Below are 22505 nucleotides of genomic sequence, written 5' to 3' on the forward strand. Positions count from 1 at the left end.
AGACAGGGAGCGAGAACGAAAGACCCTTCCTCACTGCAGGCACAACAGAAAGGGCTAGACAGCCGGGCTCCTACCGCAGGCAGAGGCACGGCACGCTAATGACTGAGAGACAGTGGGAAGAGTAGAAATTGAGGTGAGCGTGGGCGGTCTGGTACAAACACACCACGCTCGGCCACCGAAAGCCTTTTCTCCTGGAACACTGGAGACGAGCTGTTGATCTCTGTTCTAGCGCTGGCTGTGTGAAGAACGCAATATTACGGCTTTCAGAGGCGTTGCTGAAAACAGCCCACAACATATAGAGGTCACAGAGTGAAATCAGAAAGGAAAAACAGCCAGAGATGATAGCACATCTGTCATCAATTGAGAGATCAAATGTTGTAAACCGTCTTTTGGGAGTGTGGTGCACCCTAGTGGTGAAATGGCAACTTATAAGTGTGATATAATTCCTTATAAAGTAAAACAGTGCAATGCCTTATTTACCTATGGTTTTTGATGCATCTGTGCAAGTCAGATAAACATGGCAATTTCTTGAATTATTCATAAGAGGAACATACAGAAACTTACATGTGTATACACATGAATAATTCATGTCGCAAGCTCAAGCTGAATGTCACAGGAACTCCACAAATCAGCAAGGCTGATGCATTTCTAAACATACTATATTTCCATCTATGTTGCTTCCATATTATAAAAACGAAGGCGAATAAACCACCTCTAAACACTAATTTGAAAACTTACCTGCTGTTCCTATCGTTTTATAAATAAAAACTCAAATAAGCCAGCCAAGGCTGTTAATTTCACCAAGTGCAAAACGTGAGTGTTCTTTGGCACATTCAGCAAAGTGCTTAAAAGCATTTAACGGTGTTAAAATCACAGCCAAGTCCACATTCAATTGTCTGTTGAGTGATTCAAAGTTTGCATTTTATAAAAGACAATGGCACAACTTAATATGTAAAACATTTATTGGATATTGCATACAAAAAAAGACAAATCAAAGTATAATAGATCACAATTAATGAGACACTTTTGGCATGCGCCCTCCTCCTGTAGGCCTTCAAAAGTCTTCGTACAATTTACCCCGTAACAAATTGGATTCATAGTTCACAATTTATGGCTCAATTTTTACAGCCTCGAACTCACATTTCAACACTTTTTGATAAGTTCAAATAGCAATTTTTACTTTACAGTAGATTATTGACCATTTCGTATTTAAATACACCAAAGTACATTTGTATTCGTTACACAAGTCACAGCCCTGTCTAATAAAACCTGAAAGAGCAAGGAAATTAATGACTTTCCTTGTGAAAACAGTGTTTGTAACTAAAAGCTGCTAAATTTAAAATTCACAGGAGTGTTTGGCAGAGAAAACTATTTCGTTCACGTCACATGAAGGTAAAACCTAAATAAAAAGGTAGATTTTATTAGCTCAGAGGCCAAGTAACAAACGTACGCAAATACAAGTTTACTTGAGCTTAATTTCACTTAAATTTGACACAAATCTGTGTGCCCCAATTGACCCAAGCAATTCGTGGTCAAAAAACCCTAAAAAGTAAACATTCAGATAATGATAACCCCCAAAAGTAACTAAATAGTTCTGCACTGCATTACCTTAAAGAAATCAGAAATCATAAAAATGTTTCCCAGGTCAATTTTTTTTGTACACACCGCACTGGATATATTCACAAATTTATAAGATGTTTAATGTAAATTTTAAATGCATTTAAAGATGCACTAGGGTTTTTAAAAATCCTGAGGAAAAACTATCAAAAATATACGATTGTAGCTAAAAACCAAACTGCGCTATTGCGCAGTTTGTCTGAAAATTCGAAGCGCCAACCCTAGAGCTCACAGTAACACTAAGATCAGTTTCTTATAAAAATATCTGCCGCATGCATAATTGTCTGAGAAACATTTAAAATAAGAGAGTTTAACAACGTAAATGCAACAGAATTGACAGGGTGGATGAAGGCAGATTACTCACTAAAACATAGGTTTTAGTTTAATTGGAGTGTTGGTTGCGAGTCAAATTGGTTTCATTCGTCGTCCATTTCTTTGGTTAATCTGCACAAGCATCTGCGTTTTTTTGATTCCGGTCTGTGCAGATTTCAATAACCACTGACTGATCACATGGTGAATTCATTCAAATGTAATATTCGACACTACATTCAAACTGAAATTTGAATATTCAAACAAACTGAAAATAAACTCAAATGCTTTTGAATACTAAACTCAATAGCTTCTTACAATGTACTCATCAGAAAGCACCATTCTGGTTATCTTTTGTGTATGTCAACTAGTTAATATTCTTTTGCACAAACTTTAGTCTGGTGGGGGGACGTCTCAAAAATGTCTCAATCACTGATTCACACATACATAACACTATGTAGAGCATGAATCAAATGCATTTGGAAGTCAACGAAACAATCTGGTTTCGTTTCCACCCTGTTCATCTGGTTGGCGAAGCACAAAAACATAAGGTACGCTAAGCGACAGCTGTCAGTTACGGGCTATAGTGCACTACAGAACAATAATAATTCCCCCATTCATAACCCCGATGACGAGAACACACATGATTCACTGACATGAATATGCAGATTCGTTAGTCACCGGCTCGTACAAATACTCTCTAATTTCAGGTCGTTTGACTCATTCTCGGATGGCATTCACCCGACGGTGCGTAATGGGATGTTGCCGCCATTCGGAAGCGCTTCGACTCCTACGGCGGCTGTCTGGAAAGACTATTCATTGATGAGCGGCGGCTAAAAAATAGCGTCGCGGCTCAAGATCAACTGGCTTTACAAATGAGGTCCGTACAAATAAAGGATCGAGGGAGGGGTGTTATGAACTCATGATTCGAAGAATACAAAAGTAGTGGCTCTACAAAAAAGACTGAATTGTGGAAAGTAAAATACTAAAGGTGCGCAGGTTCCATCACATGACGGCACATTCTCTGGATTGGGGTTTTGGATCGCCCTGGAAATGAGAACAATATTGGTTAAGGTTATCATCATTATAAGCATCTCAAGATCGTTGCTGTATTTTAAGTTCTTCTTTACGAACCTGCTGATGGAAGAGATCTTCATCTCCAAAGTCTCCCTCCTCATCATCGCCGTTCTCCATTTCTACCACGATTTTATTGACGGTTCGCTTTGCCACTTCCTGAAAACCAAAGTTCACGTTTCGTAATTGGATTCACAAACAAACCAAAAGCCAGAATTATAGTATAACTTTTAATACCTCTCCACTGGAATTGACCAATAAGGTGAGGATCTTCTCTCCGGTGCCCCAAGAGCTCTGGCTCTTCCATAGCAGGTCTGAAGGAGGACTGTGGGACACGCCGGCATCGGCGCTCCAGACCTTTTTACAGAAAAGACAGTTTAACATCTAGTCAATGTCCTGAGATGGAATCAAGTGAAATACGGCCATGTTTGCTTACCGTTACTGTCTGGCCGGCCTTCAGGACAAACTTGGGACTGAATTTATAGGCAATTTCCTCTCCATCTGCAATTTGTCTCTTTAGTCGCCAGCTGCCCAGAGATTGATCCTAAATTTGAAATAAATTAATAAATAAAGCTTTTTCCTTTGTTCTTTTGTAAAGACATTACCATACTTTCCTAGGTGATTGATTACTGAAATGTTATGTTTAAATGGTTAAACATGGCATCATCTAATTCAAGTTTAACATAATTTGCAGGTTTTTTTTTTTCAGTACAAAAATTGTTAAAACAAGGTTCAAAATTAGTTTCATTTTGTTACATTAGATTTGAAAGTATTTATAAAAAGGATTTTGGATTTCTCTTTTCACCAAGTCAACACTTTCAAAAGCTAGAATACAAAAATTTCTAAAGTTTTTGTAAATAAAATGTTGTATAAAATCAAGTGAATGATGTATGAAAAAACCCTTCTATAAAAATCTTCAGAATATAAAAAGGAATAACACTGTTAAGTTTGGTTCATGTAAGTGCTACTGAAGAGGAGAAAAAACGTTTAATTATACATAGCAATTGAAAATTTGAAGTCTGATATCTAAAATAGGATGCATTCTGGACATCAGGCACATTAGAAACACACTCCATTGTGTCTGATTCCCAAGAAGCTTCCTCAGTGGGTAGCAAAGGTTGTGTTGGAAGGCATGTTCAAAGCCTAGTAAGCATTTTCTAACAATACTTACAAGCTAAAATGCTTAAAAATGCCATCTAGATTGACAACTCATTAGCTTGTATAAAATAAGGTGAATGATATATGAAAAAACCCTTCAGTAAAAACCTTCAGAATACAGAGAGGAACAAAACTGTAAGTTTTGGTGTATGCAAGAGCTGCTGAAGTGGAGAAACAAACCCATTTTGAAAAAAATGCCACTGTAATTAAAATCTACTCACAAATTGACAGTGAAATAAAAACAAATGAATGATTTATGAACAAACCCTTCTGTAAAAACCTTCAGAATCTAGAGAGGAACAAAACTGTAAGTTTTGATGCATGTAAGTTTTGCTGAAGTGGAGATACAAACTCATTTTTAAAAAACAGCCACTAAAGATTTGTGCTGTAATTGAAGTCTACTGGCGCAAATAGATAAAGTGAAATAAAACTGAATGCTATATGAACAAACACTTCTGTAAACACCTTCAGAATACAGACAGGAATAAAAAGTTTTGGTGTTTGTAAGTGCTCTAAAGTACAGAAAAAAAAAAAATCAATATGCTTTGAAACTGAAATCTAGAGCAGTAATCAGATTAAGAGGAATAATTAAAATAAATAAGAACAAACCCTTCTGTGAAAATCTTCAGAATACAGGAATAAAAATAAGTTTTGGTGTATACAAGAACTGTTGGTGTGGAGAAACCCATTTTGAGAAAACAGCATTAAAAATATGTATTGTAATTAATCTATAAAACCACATAAATGATGTATGAACAAACCCTTCTGTAAAAACCTTCAGAATACGGAAAACCAAAAGTTTTGGTGTTTTTTTTTTTTTTTTTTTTTTTTTAAGTACTCCTGAAGTGGAGAAAGAACAACAACGACGACGACGATTTGGAATTACTGGAAATGAAACCTAAAGATGCAATTAGATTAAGTGGAATAACTAAATTAAACATGATATAAACAAACTCTTTTTGGTGTATGCAAGAACTGCTGAAGTGGAGAAACAAACCCATTTTGAGGAAACTGTATTAAAGATGCGTGTTGTAATTAATCTATAAATAAAATCAAATGATGTAATCAAATGATGTATGAACAAACACTTCTCTAAAACTAAGTTTTGGTGTTTGTAAGTGCTCCTGAAGTGGAGGAAAAACTCAAAGATATGTATTGGAACTGAAATTCAGAGATGCAATTAGATTAAGTGGAATAATTAATTTAAAAAAAAGATAACTTCGGTAAAAGCCTTCAGAATATAGATCTACATACACAAAGTGCAATAAAACTTCAAAGCGTATTTTAGATATTTTCTTTCCACTACCCAGAAACAACACTCTATAAAAAGCCAAAACAAGCCCAAACTTTTTAATGCATTAAACAAAATTATGCTTCTGCCTGCAGTGTATTCCCTAAAAATATGAAGAAAATCTTGTGTACATGACTGTACCTTGTCAGAGTTGTTCCTGAGGGTCACCGATTTTCCCTCCAAATCGATTTCCTCGATACTGACGTTGCCAGTCGCTTCGGCCTCCTGGCTGATCTGGACTTTAGGGGCAGCGGTGGACGCTTCCTCTAGCTCCACACGCTTTCTCTTCGCACGGGTGCTACGTGAAGACGCAGAAGTGCTGCTCGCTGTGGTGCGAGACACCATGACCCGTGAGGACGGGCTGGGGGACAACTTCAGCCTAGAGGAGATGTGACGCATATCCGTTACAACGCAGGAAATTGCATATACGACAGAATTAATGGGCAACCGCACCATGAAAATGAAAGTTTATGCAACTACGCTGTCATCTTACCTTTCCTTCCTATCATCTGTGCTCCAAATATAAACCGCAGACTATCTTTAACTCATCTCATTCTTCAAGATGTTCTAGCTGCCTGTTGGTCTTCAAGTCTTCGTGCTAAACGAGCTCTCTGACCTCTCGTTTTTCGACTCACGCACGAGTGAAACACACAATTATCATTGCAGTGTGACATTTTACAACCTACCTTGCTTCCCAGGCATGTCGAGTATGTCAAGTATGCAGCGCAAAAATGTGAAGTGTGTTTGACGAGCGCTTCTGAACAAGTTACGCACCGCAGGTGTCCGTGAAAAGATGAATGACAATAATAATCAGCTGCCAGAACCCCATCAGCAGACGCAAAACGCTCAAGACCGCCTATTTTGTGCGCATCGTTGACTTAAACGCTTGAATGCGTCAGAAAACCAACTGAGCTTCCTACCTTGATGCTGTTTTCTGCCTCTGGCTTAACCTTAAAACCTAGCAATCTGCCTAACAAGTCACCATTTGTAGACAAGATATAGCATTCTTAGGTTTTCAAGACAGTTTTGAAGCATTTTGGACATCGGACACATTAGAAACGCACTCCAATGTATCTGATGCCCAAGAAGCTTTCTCAATAAGTGGCCTGTTTGAATGCGTTTCAAAGCCTAGTGAGCAAATTAGACAGCAATTTCAGACTATTTAAAAGCTAAAAGCCCAAAATTGTTGTCTGGGATGGCAGCTCACTTGGCGTCCATTCCTGTCATTTTTACATGATTGTTGGTTCTTGTTGACTAATAACACATGGCAGGCACTCACCTGTCCTCCTCGCCCTCCAGCAGCTTCCTGTAGGCGTTGATCTCCATGTCCAGGGCCAGCTTGACGTCCAGCAGCTCCTGGTACTCGTTGAGCTGCTGCTGCATGCACTCCCTCATCTCGGCCATTTCGCGCTCCTTGGCATCCAGCTGTCGGCGGTACTTGTCCCGGTCGCTGGACAGCATGTCCTCCAGCTCGCGGATGCGCTCCTCGGCGGCAGACGCCTGCGGGGGGGACAAAAACAAGTCAGGGAAGACAGGCAGCAATTCAACGGACAGTGTGGTGTTTTACTCTAATACTACAGAAGAACTCCGAGAACGGAAGTTTCAACTCAAAAGGATTTCAACCTGGATGTTTAGACACATTTTTGGGTTTATTTTATTTCCTCCCAAATGTACTCTAAAATCTAAATATTTCGGAGCACATTTTAAAAAATGTCAGGAGCACAATTAAAATTGATTTAATTTATCATCCTTAATAAATAGATTAAATTATGTAGTTTATTAGAATACAAAAAAATACACTAGGTTTTCAAATGTTTCTGCTTTAAACAACATTTAATAATTATATAATAATTATTAACAGGCCATATATATATATATAAATAAAAGGTCATTTAAAATATTTATAAATGTAAACAATTTAATAAAAACAACAATATACCATAAAATACAATAAAAACAAATGAAATATATACATAATACCATAATAAATATGAAAACAATGTGTTATAAAATATAATTCTTAAGAAATATATTATGAATACAAATTTTAAAACATTACATAAAAATAAAACATTTAAAAATATATTTTAAATGTGTTTATGGTTAATTGATCATCTTTATTTTTTTAATGCCATGTTTGCATCAGGGCTGTTTACAAGGGAAAAACAAGGTAAGCATCATAATTTGTCATTTTTAATTATTTAAAAAAAATAAATAAATAAATAACATTTTTACCAGGCATTGTATTTTTAATGTTTTAACCAATTTCTCGTAATGTTTATATTTTTATTTTACTAACTTTCACTGTTTTTGTACTTCCAAAGTATTATTAACTGTATAACTCAATATTGCTTTTTTATTTTATATATTTACATTTTATAACTTTTTAGAAACGCTCACTGGAAATAAAGTACGCAATCTAGTAAATTACTATTGTGTCATGAATTTACTTTAAAATTTTACTTTAGTGTTATGATTATAGATACTGTAACTTTACTTAGGACACGGCAGGCCGTACGTACCTGTTTCTGCAGTGCGCTGAGCTGATAGCTCAGGCCCTCGATCCTCATGTGGGCTTCCTGAAGCTCCTCACGGGCAGTGAGCACAGCCTTATCATTCAGGTCAGACGACACCTTAGCGTTATCCAGCTGAAAAGAGAAGATTTTAGTTAGCAAACAAACCACATTTCAAAACCAAAAGCGACTTTGTGAATGTGCAGTTTCTAACTTTGGCCTTGAAGGTCTGCTGCAGCTCCGTCTTGTAGATCTGCACCTGCTCCTCATGTTGTCTGCGCAGATCCTGCAGCGCCTGCGCCAGCTTGAACTCGTAGTCCTGCTGGATGCCCGAATCCACCTCCACCATGCGCTTTTCGCGATGACGGCGAGTCTCGCGCACCTCCTGCGTGACACTCATGATTTTAGACTCGTTTGGCTGACTTTTATTTTGACATCACACAGGACTTTTATTTTGACATCACATCACTGACCTCCTCAAACATGCTCTTCCTGAACTCCAGCTCCTCCGCCAGACTCTGGCAGCGGTTTTCCAGATCCACCCTCATTAGGGTTTCCGCCTCCAGCTGTTTCTTGGCCACGCCGTGAGCATCTTCAGCCTGAAACACGAGACGTACGCCTCTTAGACGTGATTTTAAAGCGAAGGACGCTGAAATGCCATCGAGGGACTTACTTTAGCCAGCTGAGCCTTCAGGTCGGCGAGTTCTGCGGATAAAGACTTGTTCTCGCTGAGCGCTGTGTTGAGAGCCGCCTCGTTCTTGTTGTACTGCGCTTCCAGCTCCTTGATTCGGGCCAGAGCCACAGCCAGGTCTCCATCCTTCTTCTTATAGCTGGAAAACACATTCAGATGGTCAATGCTTGGATCAATAAAGAGTCAAAAACAATCTTTAGGTGGATTAAACATCAGTCGTGGTGTTTTTGTAATTAATTTAATTTATCTATTAGACTTCATGCTGTTTCCATATCAAAAATGTGTGACGAAGATGTTTAATTAACGCCAAAGATCAATAAAAGATGTTCTGTACTGGTTTATTACTGTATTTTTTAAAAAGATGCATATTCTCATTAATACCACCAATTTAAAAGTGACTTTGGAAGCTTTAAATGTACTCAGATAATAAGATTATAATTCACAAATTATATTATAAAATGAACAAAATATATATCTATTTATAATATTTAATCCCCAAAAAAATAAGTATAGATAACTAAAATATACAACATAACCCACATAAAAAAAAATTATTAAACATTGCTGTCATTATTTTATTAATATGGTAATATGAATAGAAATATACATTGAATATAGTTTTATAGATTTAATAATAATAATAATAATAATAATAATAAGAACAACAATTTCAAAAAAGTAAATTGGAAAAAATGAAATAGCTAAATAAGTTATAAAATCTAAAAAAATATAACATAAGCAATATGAAGTTATACTATTAATAATTTTAAAACGGCAAAAAGTTAGTAAGAATATAAACATTACGAGAAATTAGTTTAAAAAGACAATATGAGAAAATCATATGCAAATTATACTATAAAAAAAAAAAAAAAAAAGATAAATTAAATATAGATAATTAAAAAATTAAAAAAAAAAAGATAGATAAAAAAATAAGTTATAAAAAGTAATTTTTTACAAAAGTTACAAAATGACAATTCTTAATTACAAAGACAACATTACAAGAAATTAGTTAAAACACTAAAACGATAAATTATATTCATATATTTATATCCAATACTTTAACAAATGCAAATAGAAATGTAATTTCTTCATTTGTCATTTTTTTAAATTAACAATAGGAATACTATGAAATTTCAGTTAGAGTAATATTAATGTGGGCTGGATCTCACACGTTTCTACACGCCTATCAGTGAACAAAAAGTTTAATCCCTCTACAAATAATTTCCTGTATTTTTTTTCAGTTGCTACAACACAAGCCTTGCTGACATTTGACATGATGTAATCGAGATTTTCAATCCTGTCAGAATGAAAAATAAAAAAATTCCCCCCTGCGCAGATAAAACTAGTGAAATCTGCGTGACAGATACAGGTTGGTAGCACGATGTGACACACTCTTGTGGTTAAAAAAGTCACCCACAATCGGGGACGTAGCAACAGACTTCCTGTTTATACACGCTCATTAGCAACGAGATCAACCAAACACGACGACTGCAGTGAATGCGGGCAAGTACAAACCACGCAGAGACGTTGATCTTCTGGTGGCATTATTCAAAGCAGCAGATGGAGGTGGATTTAAGTCAGGTTAGTTAAGCCCAGCTTGAGTTTGAGACAACCACTGACTTAAAGCCTTATGGGTAATTAAACAAGGGGGATAATGGACTCAACTTGGGTTTTCATGTCACAAGACCCGTTAAACGAGGTGTTTTTCTGCAGTACTCACTTGCGAGTGACCTCCTCGAGCTCAGAGTTGGCTTTTCCCAGATCGATCTGAAGTCTGGCTCTTTCACGGGCGGTTTCATCAAGCACACGCCTGGCGTCCGCGAGCTCGGCCTCATAAAGAGACTTAATCCCAGACACCTGAACAAAAAAACACACCATCAGTTAAACATTTACACACTGTCGACCCTCAAACGACAGTTATCATCAATAAAACCATCAATAACTAAAACCACCTTCGTTACTCAAAATTAAATAAACATTAACTTAAAAAAAAAATTCAATTTATATTTAAAAAGTACTTATTTTAACTTTATAAACTTTATAAAACTTCATAAAAATAAATACTCTTATTTTATTTAACATTTCTCATTTTCATTTAAGATGAAGTACTTAAAGTGAAAAATTAAAATAAACATAAAAAAAAATACTATATTATAACTTTAATTTATAGTAAGTTAAAGTACTAGAATAAACTAAATAAACAAATACAATATAAAAATTAATTTAAATACTACTACTACTAATAATAATAATAATAATAAATAATAATAACAATAAATACATTTTTCACAATTCAGACTTTGGAGAAACAGAATTATGAGAAAAAAAATATTAGAAAAGTCAAAACTGCAAGACACAAACTCATAATTATGACTTTTGTTCACAATTCTAAATTTAATTCACAATTCTAAAGTTAAAGTAATAAAATGAATTACAACTAAAATTAATAATAAATACAATATGGAGATTAAAAAAAACTAAATTACTAAAGCTTTAAATGAAAATGTAAAATCTGTGATAAAATTTAATAATAATAATAATAATAATAATAATAAAATAAAATAATATAAATATAGTAAAAAAATATATAGTAAAAATTTCTCAATTTAGACTTTGGAGATATAAACAAAAATTGTATTTTTTTTTTTAAAAGAGAGGGGTAATTCTGACTTTTGCTATAAGATTAAGTACTAAATTAACTAAAAGTGAAATGAATAAACATTAATAAATACAATACAGACAAAAAATGACAAAAGTGAAAAACAACAAAAAAAAATAAATATAAGGAAATATTTCTGTGACGAAATTCAAATAATACTTACAAATTTTTCACAATTCGCATTTTTGGAGAAATAAACACTTACAAGACTTTTTTTGTAAAAATATGAGAAAATGTCAGAATTGTAAGGTATAAACTCAATTTAGACTTGTTCGCAATTCTAAGTTTACAACTTGAAGTACTAAAATCTACTAAATCTAAAATGAATAAACATTAACACAACATAGACATGAAAAAAAAAACAAAAAACAAAAAAACTTGAAAGTGAAAACTAAAAAATAAAAATACTTGTGAATTTCTCACAATTTGGACTTTGAGAAATAAATACGAGGAAAAAAAAAGAAAAAAAAAAGGTCAAAATTGCAAGACACAAATTCAAATAATCCTGTCTGTTCACATTTCTAAGTTTACATCTTAAAGTACTACAATTTACCAAAACGAAAATGAAAAAGACAATAATAAACAATATAGACATTAAAAAAAAATGACAACTCCCAATAAGTTACTAAAACTTTTTCGAATTTTTTTTGTCCATGACAAAATTCAAATAATACTTGTGACTTTTCTAAGAAATAAACACAGAATGAGTTTTTTTGTTTCGTTTTTTCAATCTGAGAAAGGTACAAACTCATAATTTAGACTTTTTTCTTCACAATTCTAAGTTTACAACTTGAAGTACTAAAATGAACTAAAACTAAAATGAATTTATCATTAATAAATGCAATATATGCATTAAAGAAATGACAAAAACTAACAACGAATTACTAAAACTTTAAATGTGTCAACATTTCTGTGACAAAATTTAAATATTTGCAAATTTCTCACAACTTTTCAGAGAAATAAACAGAACTGCAATAATTTGTTTAAAAAAAAAAAATCTGAGAAAAAGTGTCAGAATTGCAAGATACAAACTCATAATTCAGACTTTTTTGTTCACAATTCTACGTTTACAACTTGCGACTGTTTTTTTTTTTCCTGCCATGGAACCATAAAATACATTAGGTAACTTAACTTTTTATCTTACAATTCAGACTTTAAGAATTGCACGGGGAAAGAAAATAAATTGTGAGATAAAAAGTAAAAAAAAAAAAACTATATATATATATATATATATATATATATATATATATTTATATATATATATATATATATATTTATATTTATATTTATATTTATATATTTATATTTTTTTTTTTTTAATTCTGTGGTGGAAACTGCCTTCCACAAAATATTAACGTAAACTATAATAGTGTATCAGTTAAATGACACAGATTCAAATGTATCATTTTATAACAAGTTATTTGATCGCAGGATCCGTCAAGTTTCGAATAAAAACCTAAAACAATTCCTGAAAGACATTACTCATAAATAAACTCAGTTTAAGTCCAAAACACTAAACACATGCATGTCAAAACGCTTTTATATGACTCTACAAGACGTTCAACAGCATTCAAACCATTTCTTTTTGTATGTTTAATAAACGAAGGCTGCAGTTTGATGTGGTCACCATTCAAAACAAAGCCAGCAGATGGTGGAGATCAGATTCAAATTTGAAAAGAGCATTTGGCCACTCCCAAACTTTGAGGGAAAACGCCCAAACACACACCAGGACAACTCTCAAAGTCCAGGAATCACGTTAAAACACCCTCTAAACGCATTTAGCACGGTTTTAACGTGCATTTTAACACACAACTAAATGATCAACTCGTGCATAAACTAAATTAAATGACCAAATTAGAAGCATATGGATATAATCTGATGCCCACTCCCTGTGTGCATGCTATAGATGGTGTATGATCCCATACATTTGCTTTTACACGCACAATGCATTAATGTACTGATATGAGCGTGGATTTGCATATGCAGAACACGGATTTCAATGCACAGGCTTGATTGTGTCAAATCGCATGACTTCCTAGCGCGATTTTTCAAATGTTGTGCAACACGCTCAACATCACAATTAAAGTTTTAAAGATTTCACGTGCTTTAAAAGCACTAAACTCAACACTGGACACGTTCAAGGTCGACTAGAAGTCTGAATTAACTGTGAATGCAACAAAAACGAGGCACTTTAACGCTCTATAACAACTCTTCAAGTAAAAAAGACGTGAACAGGCAGATTTATTGATCGTAAAACAGCACAAAGGAACGGCTCTGCACCTCTCTGGTCGTGACTTCCTCCTTCTCGGAGACTTTGACGAGCAGCCGGTCGTTCTCGAGCTCCAGCGAGCGCACGCGGTCGATGTAGACGGCCAGGCGGTCGTTGAGCGACCGCAGTTCCTCCTTCTCCTGCAGGCGGGAGATCCGCGCCGGGCTCAGCGGCGTTTGTGCGGCCGACGCGCGGCTCGACTCGCGGCTCGGGGTTGCGGTCGCCATATCGCTTCACGCTACAGACCCACTTCAGCTCAAATAAAAACTCCTCCGAGTTCCACTTCGGCCCGGTGTACGCAGCGGCCTCCGAGTCGCACTTGGAACAGGTTCCCGGTGGCGTTTGGAAGTTTTTGTTTGAGGAGTTTTTTGAATGAAACTGTGTTTTGTAGTCCGACTGCTGGTTGGCTGTCTTTGAAACGGAGGTGTGAAAAGAAAATGGCCGCCGCTAACGTAAAACCGCGCCAAAATTCAGTCCAAGTGCTCATGGGAAATGTAGTCCGAAGCTTAAAACGCCCCGAACAACGTGGTTTAAAATATTTGATGAGATATCAACTCATAATTATGACTTTTTTTGCATTTTAAGCCATGGAATAAAAATGTAAAAGGTAACTGCAATGTTTTATCTCAAAATTCAGACTTTTTCTCACATAATAAATCACAAATAGCCTTTTTATAATTCGAAATATTAACGAAAACTATAATTATAGCCTATATCGATGACCCTAATACAACTATGATTCAAATATATAATTTTATAACAAGTTAAAAGTCTCGATTAAAACACAAACAATTACTTTTAGACATTACTGTAAATAAATCCAGTTATTGTCATTATTTTGATATTATATTATTATTGTATATATTTTTGAAGAGCCTTAGCGCCTTTTACTGCTGTTTTATTGTGTATTTTCACATTTTGCTTTTGAATTTTAATAATTCACGAACAACAAGATGGTATTATTATATTATATTATATTATATTATATTATATTATATTATATTATATTATATTATGTGTTTTTCCGTTTTTTCATTTTTTGGTTTTGGGTTTTTTCATATTTTTTTCTATTTTTTAATTTTAGTTGTGGCTCATAATTCATGCACTGATATTTTATTTATTTATTTATTTAAATTTCAAAGCAAGTTGCACATACACTGCAAAGAAAATAGACTCAGTAAGACACTGAATGTTTAAAAATCTAAATAAATGTAAATAAAGTTTGTATTATTACTTTACAAATTGTATTGCCAGTAATATTTGGAGATATACGACAAAGTTATTATAAATATAATAAATATAAATTCAAATATAAAAAGTATAAATATCCAAACACGTGCCATATTCTTATTTATTTATTCATTCATTTATTTTAATTTCTACACAAATGGCATAAAAACAGCAAAAGAAATAGATTTGGTGAGGCACTGAAAGACATTTAAAAATCTAAATAAATCAAATTAATTTAATTTAATTTAACTGCTTTTTTATTGTGTAGTTTCACATTTTGCTTTTGAATTTTAATAATTCATGAACAACACGGTGGTATTATTATATTATATTATATTATGTGTTTTTCCTTTTTCTGTTCTATTTTTCATTTTTTGGTTTTGGGTTTTTTCATATTTTTTTCTATTTTTTAATTTTAGTTGTGGCTCATAATTCATGCACTGATATTTTATTTATTTGTTTGTTTGTTTATTTAAATTTCAAAACAAGTTGCACATAAACTGCAAAGAAAATAGACTCAGTAAGACACTGAAAGACGTTTAAAAATCTAAATAAATGTAATAAATGTTTTTTATTATTATTTTACGAATTGCCAATAATATTTAGAGATATACAACAAAATTAATAGAAATATAATAAATAAAAATGCAAATATAAAAAGTATAAATATCCAAACATGTGCCATATTTTTATTTATTTATTTAAATTTATAAACAAGTTGAATAAAAACAGCAAAAGAAAATAGACTCAGTAAGACACTGAAAGACGTTTAAAAGTCTAAATAAATGTAATAAAAGTTTTTTATTATTATTTTATGAATTGCCAATAATATTTAGAGATATACAACAAAATTAATAGAAATATAATAAATAAAAATACAAATATAAAAAGTATAAATATCCAAACACGTGCCATGTTCTTATTTATTTATTTATTTTAATTTTTACACAAATTGCATAAAAACAGCAAAAGAAATAGATTTGGTAAGGCACTGAAAGACATTTAAAAATTCAAATAAATCAAATTAATTTAATTTAATTTAATTTAATTTCAAACCAAATTGCATGAAACAGCAAAAGAAATAGACTTGTTAAGGCACTGAAAGACGATTAAAAACCTACATAAATCTAATAAAAGTCCTTTTATTATTTTATGAATTGTACTGCCAATAGTATTTGAAAATATACGAGTAAATAATATAAATATAACAAATAAATAATACAAATTAAAAGTATACATTTTCAAACATGTGCCATTCATTTATTTATTATTCTTTTTTCATTTCACCGAAGAATGTAGAATTTAAATAAAACGTGATTTGTTTGTCATATTGATACCATGAATTAAAAATAATAGCTTTACCATGATCTCTCAACACAACAAACTAGCTGTTGTTTTACAAAAACGAAGTTTTATAAGATCTAGGCGGCGCTGGTTCTTTTTCCCGCGAACTCTTTCCTTGTGTCGCGTGTGAAAGATCAGCTTCCGCCTGACAGCGGTCCTTCCGGTTCGGACGCCATTAGCAAAGCGCAGGTATGAATCTCCGGAGAATCACAAGCGATAAAATCGCACTTCTATCTAATCCATCGTTTCTCAAATCATCACAGAATTGCTCGCTTTTGCAAATATAAACGATACGGAATGATTTCCAGCGGTTATTGCGAACGATTAACGTGATGTTTGCGCGTTTTTGAGTCTTTGACTCGGAGTGGATGCGGTGATGTGACTCTCAACCGCTGTCACTGTAAATAAAACACGATTTATAAATTACAAACGTAAATGGTTTAGAAAATGTTCAGTTTGTTCTCCTTAATCATGAAATACAGCTGTATAGTGACTCTGAGCGCTTATGTAGCACACTAATGCTAACGCTTCAGCACACATGACCGTGTTTTCAGACTTCAGCTGTTTATAAATGTTTTTAAAGCACTTTTCTCTCTCCACAGACATGGCCATCAGGTATCCTATGGCGGTTGGCCTTAACAAAGGCCACCCAGTGACCAAAAACGTCGCCAAGCCCAAGCACAGCCGCAGGCGAGGAGTAAGTCCATATTAATTACACGTTAAGTCTTAAAACTGTAAAATGATGCCTTTAAATGTTGCACGCACTGTGAAAAAATGATTATCTTCCTCAGTGTTTGATATATGTCTTGCTTTCCAGTACAAATATGCCTAAATTAAGAAACTTGTGATGCAAAATGAAGAGAGTTTATATTTCAAACAAGAGCAAATATCTGTTATTGAGAGATGAAAATGTGTTTTGGCTTTGATGTGTGATACTGTTCTTGGTTTAATCACAAAATGACTTTTTACATATCTAAACATCCCTAGATTTAGAAACTTGTAATGCAAAGTGAAGTGAGTTTATGCTTAAAACAAGAGCAAATGTCTTACTAAGGTATGAAAACTTTTGGCTTTCAATCATAAAATAACGTAATTTTGATTCATTTATCAGACTTATGTGATTTTCCTCCAAATAAATACATCTTTAGACAATTGCACTAGAAAGCAAGACATAAATATTAAATTCAGAGTGGAAAAGCCTAAATGTATTAAGTTGTTATGGCATTGTTGCATGCTTTGCAAAAACAAAAAAAGAAAAAACAGTATCTTCCTCAGTATTTTTGTCTTGTTTTCCGTTACAAATATCTAAACATCCATAAATTTAGAAACTTTTGATGCAAAATGAAGTGAGTTTATGCTTAAAACAAGAGCAAAAATCTGTTATTGAGAGATGAAAATGTGTTTTGGCTTTGATGTTTGATACTGTTCTTGGTTTAATCGCAAAATAACTTGTTTTTGATTCATTTATCAGACTTTTTATGTGATTTTCCTCCAAATAAGTGCATCTTTAGACGTTTGCACTGGAAAGAGAGACGTAAATATTAAATTCAGAGTGGAAATGCTTACATTTAAGTTATTACGGCATTGATTTGTAGCATGTATTGCGAAAAAAAATCAGTGTTTTTGTCTTGTTTTGTTTTCCAATACAAATATCTAAACATCCCTAGATTTAGAAACTTGTAATGCAAAGTAAAGTGAGTTTATGCTTAAAACAAGAGCAAATGTCTTACTAAGGTATGAAAACTTTTGGCTCTCAATCATAAAATAACGTAATTTTGATTCATTTATCAGACTTATGTGATTTTCCTCCAAATAAATGCATCTTTAGATATTTGCACTGAAAAGCGAGACTTAAATATTAAATCTGACAAAAAATGCTTACATTTATTAATATGGCATTGATTTGTTGCATGCATTGCAAAAAAAAAAACTATCTTCCTCAGTATTTTGTCTTGTTTTCCAATACAAATATCTAAACCTTGTTAAATTTAGAAACTTGTGATGCAAAATGAAGTGAGTTTATGCTTAAAACAAGAGCAAATGTCTTACTAAGGTATGAAAACTTTTGGCTTTCAATCATAAAATAACATAATTTTGATTCATTTATCAGACGGAAAATCCTTATTAGTGGAAATCCTTAAATTTAAGTTATTTAACGTAACTTTCTTGGTTTGATCATAAAATAATGTAATTTTGATTCATTTATCAGACTTTTAATGTGATTTTTTTTTTTTTTTTTTTTTTTTTTTTTTTTTCTGCAAGTAAATGCATCTTTAGATATTTGCAGTGGAAAACAAGACAAATAATAAATCAAAGCGGAAATCCTTAAATTTGTTATTAATAGTTATTTAACGTGATTGTCTTGGTTTAATCCTAAAATAAAGTAATTTTGATTAATTTATCAGACTTTCAATATGATTGTGTTGCAAATAAATGCTGCTTAAGACATTTACAGTGGAAAACAAGACAAAAATAATAAATTGGAGAGGAAATCCTTAAATTTATTAAGTTATTAATAAAGATATTTAAGTTATTTAACATAACTTTCTTGGTTAAATCATAAAGTGACTTATTTTCGATTAATGTATCACATTTTGATGTGTTTGTCTTCCAAATAAATGCATTTGCACTGGAAAACAAGACAAAAATAATAAATCGGAGTGGAAATCTTTAAATTTATTAAATTATTAAAGTTATTTAACGTAACTTTCTTGGTTTAATCATAAAATAACAATTTTGATTAATTTATCAGACTTTTAATGTGATTTTGCTTTAAATAAATGCTTTAGACATTTGCAGTGGAAAACAAGACAAAAATAATAAATTGGAGAGGAAATCCTTAAATTTATTAAGTTATTAATAAAGATATTTAAGTTATTTAACATAACTTTCTTGGTTTAATCATAAAATAACTTTTTAATTTATCAGACTTTTGATGTATTTGTCCTCCAAATAAATGCTTCTTGAGACATTTGCACTGGAAAACAAGACAAAAAAAATATATGGGAGCGGAAATCCTTCAATTTATTAAGTTATTAATAGTTATTTCAGTTATTTAAAACGACTTTCTTGGTTTAGTCATAAAATAATGTAATTTTGATTAATTTATCAGACTGTTAATGTGATTTTGCTGCAAATAAATGCTGCTTGAGACATTTGCACTGGAAAACGAGAGACAAATATTTAGGGAGGACATCAAATTTTTCATAATGTTTTGCAAAAGTAATGGAAATCTGTTTAAAGTTGTGTGTTCCAAAGTTTAGTGCTGCTGATACAAGATCATATTGATGTATTGTGTTCCTTTAAATTTATTCCTTTTTTTTTCCTAATTTGCATTGAAAATGTCTGAACTGATTTTCATAAAACCTGCAGAAACCCTGTAGTTTCTCCCATCATGCTGTCACATGCATGATATTATTTGATTTTGATTGTTTAACGTGAAGTTGTTCTTGCGTTTCAGCGTCTGACCAAACACACCAAGTTTGTGCGTGACATGATCCGCGAGGTGTGCGGTTTTGCGCCCTACGAGAGGCGCGCTATGGAGTTGCTGAAGGTGTCCAAGGACAAACGTGCCCTCAAATTCATCAAGAAAAGGGTACGTCTTTTAAGTTTAAAAACATTTGCGTATATATGCACACACAAGTCTAACAAGGTGGTTAAAAAAAATACCAAGAAAAGTACAGTTTTGTTTGTTTTTTTTGATGATTTTTGACAGATCATTTGGAATGACTTTAAAATGTTAAACTATTTTTTAAAAAACAATTTGTCAAAGCGTAATGTAATATTTTTGAAGCTTTTTTTTTTTGTATTATATCTTTATTTTAGGTTTTAGTAATTTTCTTTTTTTTTTTTTAAATGTCTGTATAGTATATTTTATTTTTAGTTATTTTATTTTGGTATATTTAAACTACACTACCAGTCAAAAGTTTTTGAACAGCAAGTTTTTAAGGGCTTTTTTTTTTTTTTTTTTCTCTCCTGCTCACTAAGCCTGCATTTATTTGATCCAGAGTGCAGCAGAAACAGTAAAATTTTGAAATATTTTTACCATTTAAAATAACTGCTTTCTATTTAAATATATTTTAAAATATAATTTATTCCTGCAATTTCAAACCTGAATTTTCAGCATCATTACTCCAGTTTTCAGTGTCACATGATCCTTCAGAAATCCTTCTAATATTCTGATTTGCTATTTAAAAAACATTTTTATTACCACCAATATTTAAAACAGCTGATTACATAATTTTAAGTATTCTTTGAATAGAAATATCCAAAGATCAGCATTTATCTGAAATAAAAAGCTTTTGTAACGTTAAACACTATACCATTCAAAAGCTTGGATATTTTTGTTTAGTAAGGATGTTTTAAATTGACCAAAAGCAATGATAAAGACATTTATAATGTTATAAAACATTTCTATTTCATATAAATGCTTTTCTTCAGAACTTTGTTCATCTAAGAAACCTGAAAAAATTCTACTCAGCTGTTTTCAACACGATAATGTTTCTTGAGCAACAAATCAGCACATTATGATTTCTGAAGGGTCATGTGGCATTGAAGACTGGAGTAATGATACTGAAAATTCAACTTTGAAATCACAAGAATAAATTACATTTTAAAATATTCAAATAGAAAAGTTATTTTAAATAGTAAAAATGTTATTTTTTAATTAGATCCTATTTTAAATTACTAATTTTGTCATTTTCATTATTTTGTAAGTATGTTTGTATAGTTTAATTTATTTTATTTGGGTATATTAAGTTAAACTAAATGGAAAAAAGTTATATATAAATATAAATAAATAAATAAATAAATAAATAAAAAATAAATAAATAAAAAAATAAAAAAAAAAAATAAAAAAAATATATATAAATAAATAAATAAATAAAAAAAAAAAAAAATATATTTTTAAGTAACAGTTTTAAATTACTATAATAGTCCTGCATCTAACTTTTTTTTTTTATATATGAGTTCACAACAGTTTTAAATTATAATAGTCCTGCATCTAAAAAAAACACAACACAAAAAAGAAATTAACAGCATATAAAACTGCTCTTGTAGGGGCAGGTTTGATTTCTGCTGAACCTCACATTATCTTGATGATCTGATTGTGGTGTTGTTGTTTTCTTATTGTGTAATGTTTTTGTGTGGGTAGGTGGGAACTCACATCCGCGCCAAGAGAAAGAGGGAAGAGCTCAGCAACATTCTGGCCCAAATGAGGAAAGCTGCTGCCAAGAAGGAGTAGCCTGTATTATGACAAATAAATTTGTATGTGTAAAAACAAAAGCTTTTGACTGTTGTGCTTCATTGAAACTTGAGTAGCTGATGATTGCAGAAATGCACCACTGGCTATGTTGATGATCAAAAGGTGTTTTACCAGTTGGTTGAGTCAATGTGTTTATTTCTATGTCTGATACAGCAGTTCAGTGTCATGAGAATTTGAAAATTAACCCAAGTGTACTGTAATCCTGATGAAACTGGATTTAAGTACAGTAGTGTTCAACATAATCACATAATCAGATTTTCACTGTGCAAGAACTGGTCTTTGTGTTAGTATAAACCTTTTGCTTTTCAATCAAACGAGTCAAAAAGATGTTGTAGTATGTCACTGGAAGTCTTATGCAACATTTCCTAATTAAATATTACAGTTTTTCAGGGTTAATTCACAGCTGAAACGATCAGGTCATAATTAAAGTTGGCTGAAATTGAATTAAAATAAAAACATTAAAATCGCTACAGATCTATGGGGAGAAAAACTATAAAAGGTTATTAAAGTAATGTAATTGTCTTTTTTTTCTTAATACCTGAGTTTATAGTTAAAAATTCTGATGTTTTATTCATCAAAACAGCTAATGTAAATGAAAAATTGTGTACAAAACTTGCAATTCTGAGAAGAAATGTCAGAACTGTAATTTGTAAAAGCATTCGTATGGGAGGAAAAAAGTCGAAATAATGTTTTTTATTTAATTCCGTGGCGTAAACGAGAGAAAAAGATCTGTGGCCAAAAAAAAGGTAAGGAAACTTCAATGCCCATAATGTCGATGAGACATCAGCATGGATGCAAAAACAATCATTAGGATATTAAGTAAAGATCTTGTTTCTTGAAGATGTTTTGTAAATTTCCTACCGTAAATGATCCAAAACTTAATTTTGATTAGTAATATGCATTGGTAAGAACTTAATTTGAACAACTTTAAAGGCGATTTTCACAGTATTTTTTTTTTTGCACCCTCATATTCCAGATTTTCAAATAAAATTGTATCTGGTGCAAATATTGTCACTTTTTGTTTTAACCAAAAATCAATTGAAAGATTATTTATTCAGCTTTCAAAGATAAATTGTTTAAAAAAAAT

General features: G+C 32.2%; 2 protein-coding genes across 2 annotated transcripts; one reads left to right on the forward strand and one right to left on the reverse strand.

Moving 5' to 3' along the window:
• Nucleotides 1-944: 944 nt before the first annotated feature.
• On the reverse strand, nucleotides 945-14013 carry lmnb2 (lamin B2). Its single transcript, XM_051094374.1, has 12 exons — nucleotides 13593-14013; nucleotides 10374-10510; nucleotides 8636-8792; nucleotides 8436-8561; nucleotides 8177-8347; nucleotides 7972-8097; nucleotides 6729-6949; nucleotides 5591-5828; nucleotides 3437-3544; nucleotides 3238-3357; nucleotides 3061-3159; nucleotides 945-2973 (listed from the first exon to the last, which is right to left on the reverse strand). Exons 1-12 carry the CDS (start codon nucleotides 13806-13808, stop codon nucleotides 2932-2934), a joined length of 1761 nt encoding a protein of 586 aa, XP_050950331.1. The 5' UTR covers nucleotides 13809-14013; the 3' UTR covers nucleotides 945-2931.
• A 2306-nt stretch (nucleotides 14014-16319) lies between these two features.
• rpl36 (ribosomal protein L36) lies at nucleotides 16320-21438 on the forward strand. The gene is made up of 4 exons (XM_051094378.1): nucleotides 16320-16344; nucleotides 16758-16852; nucleotides 19616-19750; nucleotides 21308-21438. Exons 2-4 carry the CDS (start codon nucleotides 16760-16762, stop codon nucleotides 21395-21397), a joined length of 318 nt encoding a protein of 105 aa, XP_050950335.1. The 5' UTR covers nucleotides 16320-16344; nucleotides 16758-16759; the 3' UTR covers nucleotides 21398-21438.
• The last annotated feature ends 1067 nt before the right edge of the window (nucleotides 21439-22505 follow it).

Source organism: Labeo rohita, chromosome 22, assembly GCF_022985175.1.
Source record: "Labeo rohita strain BAU-BD-2019 chromosome 22, IGBB_LRoh.1.0, whole genome shotgun sequence".
Classification (NCBI taxonomy): domain Eukaryota; kingdom Metazoa; phylum Chordata; class Actinopteri; order Cypriniformes; family Cyprinidae; genus Labeo; species Labeo rohita.

Coding starts and splice junctions, on each gene's coding strand:
- lmnb2 (XM_051094374.1), bottom strand. CDS start 13,808: ATGGCGACCGCAACCCCGAGCCGCGAGTCGAGCCGCGCGTCGGCCGCA. Junction 8,793..10,373: donor CTCGAGGAGGTCACTCGCAA/GTGAGTACTGCA, acceptor TGTGTTTTCCAG/CTATAAGAAGAAGGATGGAG. Junction 8,348..8,435: donor GGAAGAGCATGTTTGAGGAG/GTCAGTGATGTG, acceptor AGTGTCACGCAG/GAGGTGCGCGAGACTCGCCG.
- rpl36 (XM_051094378.1), top strand. CDS start 16,760: ATGGCCATCAGGTATCCTATGGCGGTTGGCCTTAACAAAGGCCACCCA. Junction 16,853..19,615: donor AGCACAGCCGCAGGCGAGGA/GTAAGTCCATAT, acceptor CTTGCGTTTCAG/CGTCTGACCAAACACACCAA. Junction 19,751..21,307: donor TCAAATTCATCAAGAAAAGG/GTACGTCTTTTA, acceptor TTGTGTGGGTAG/GTGGGAACTCACATCCGCGC.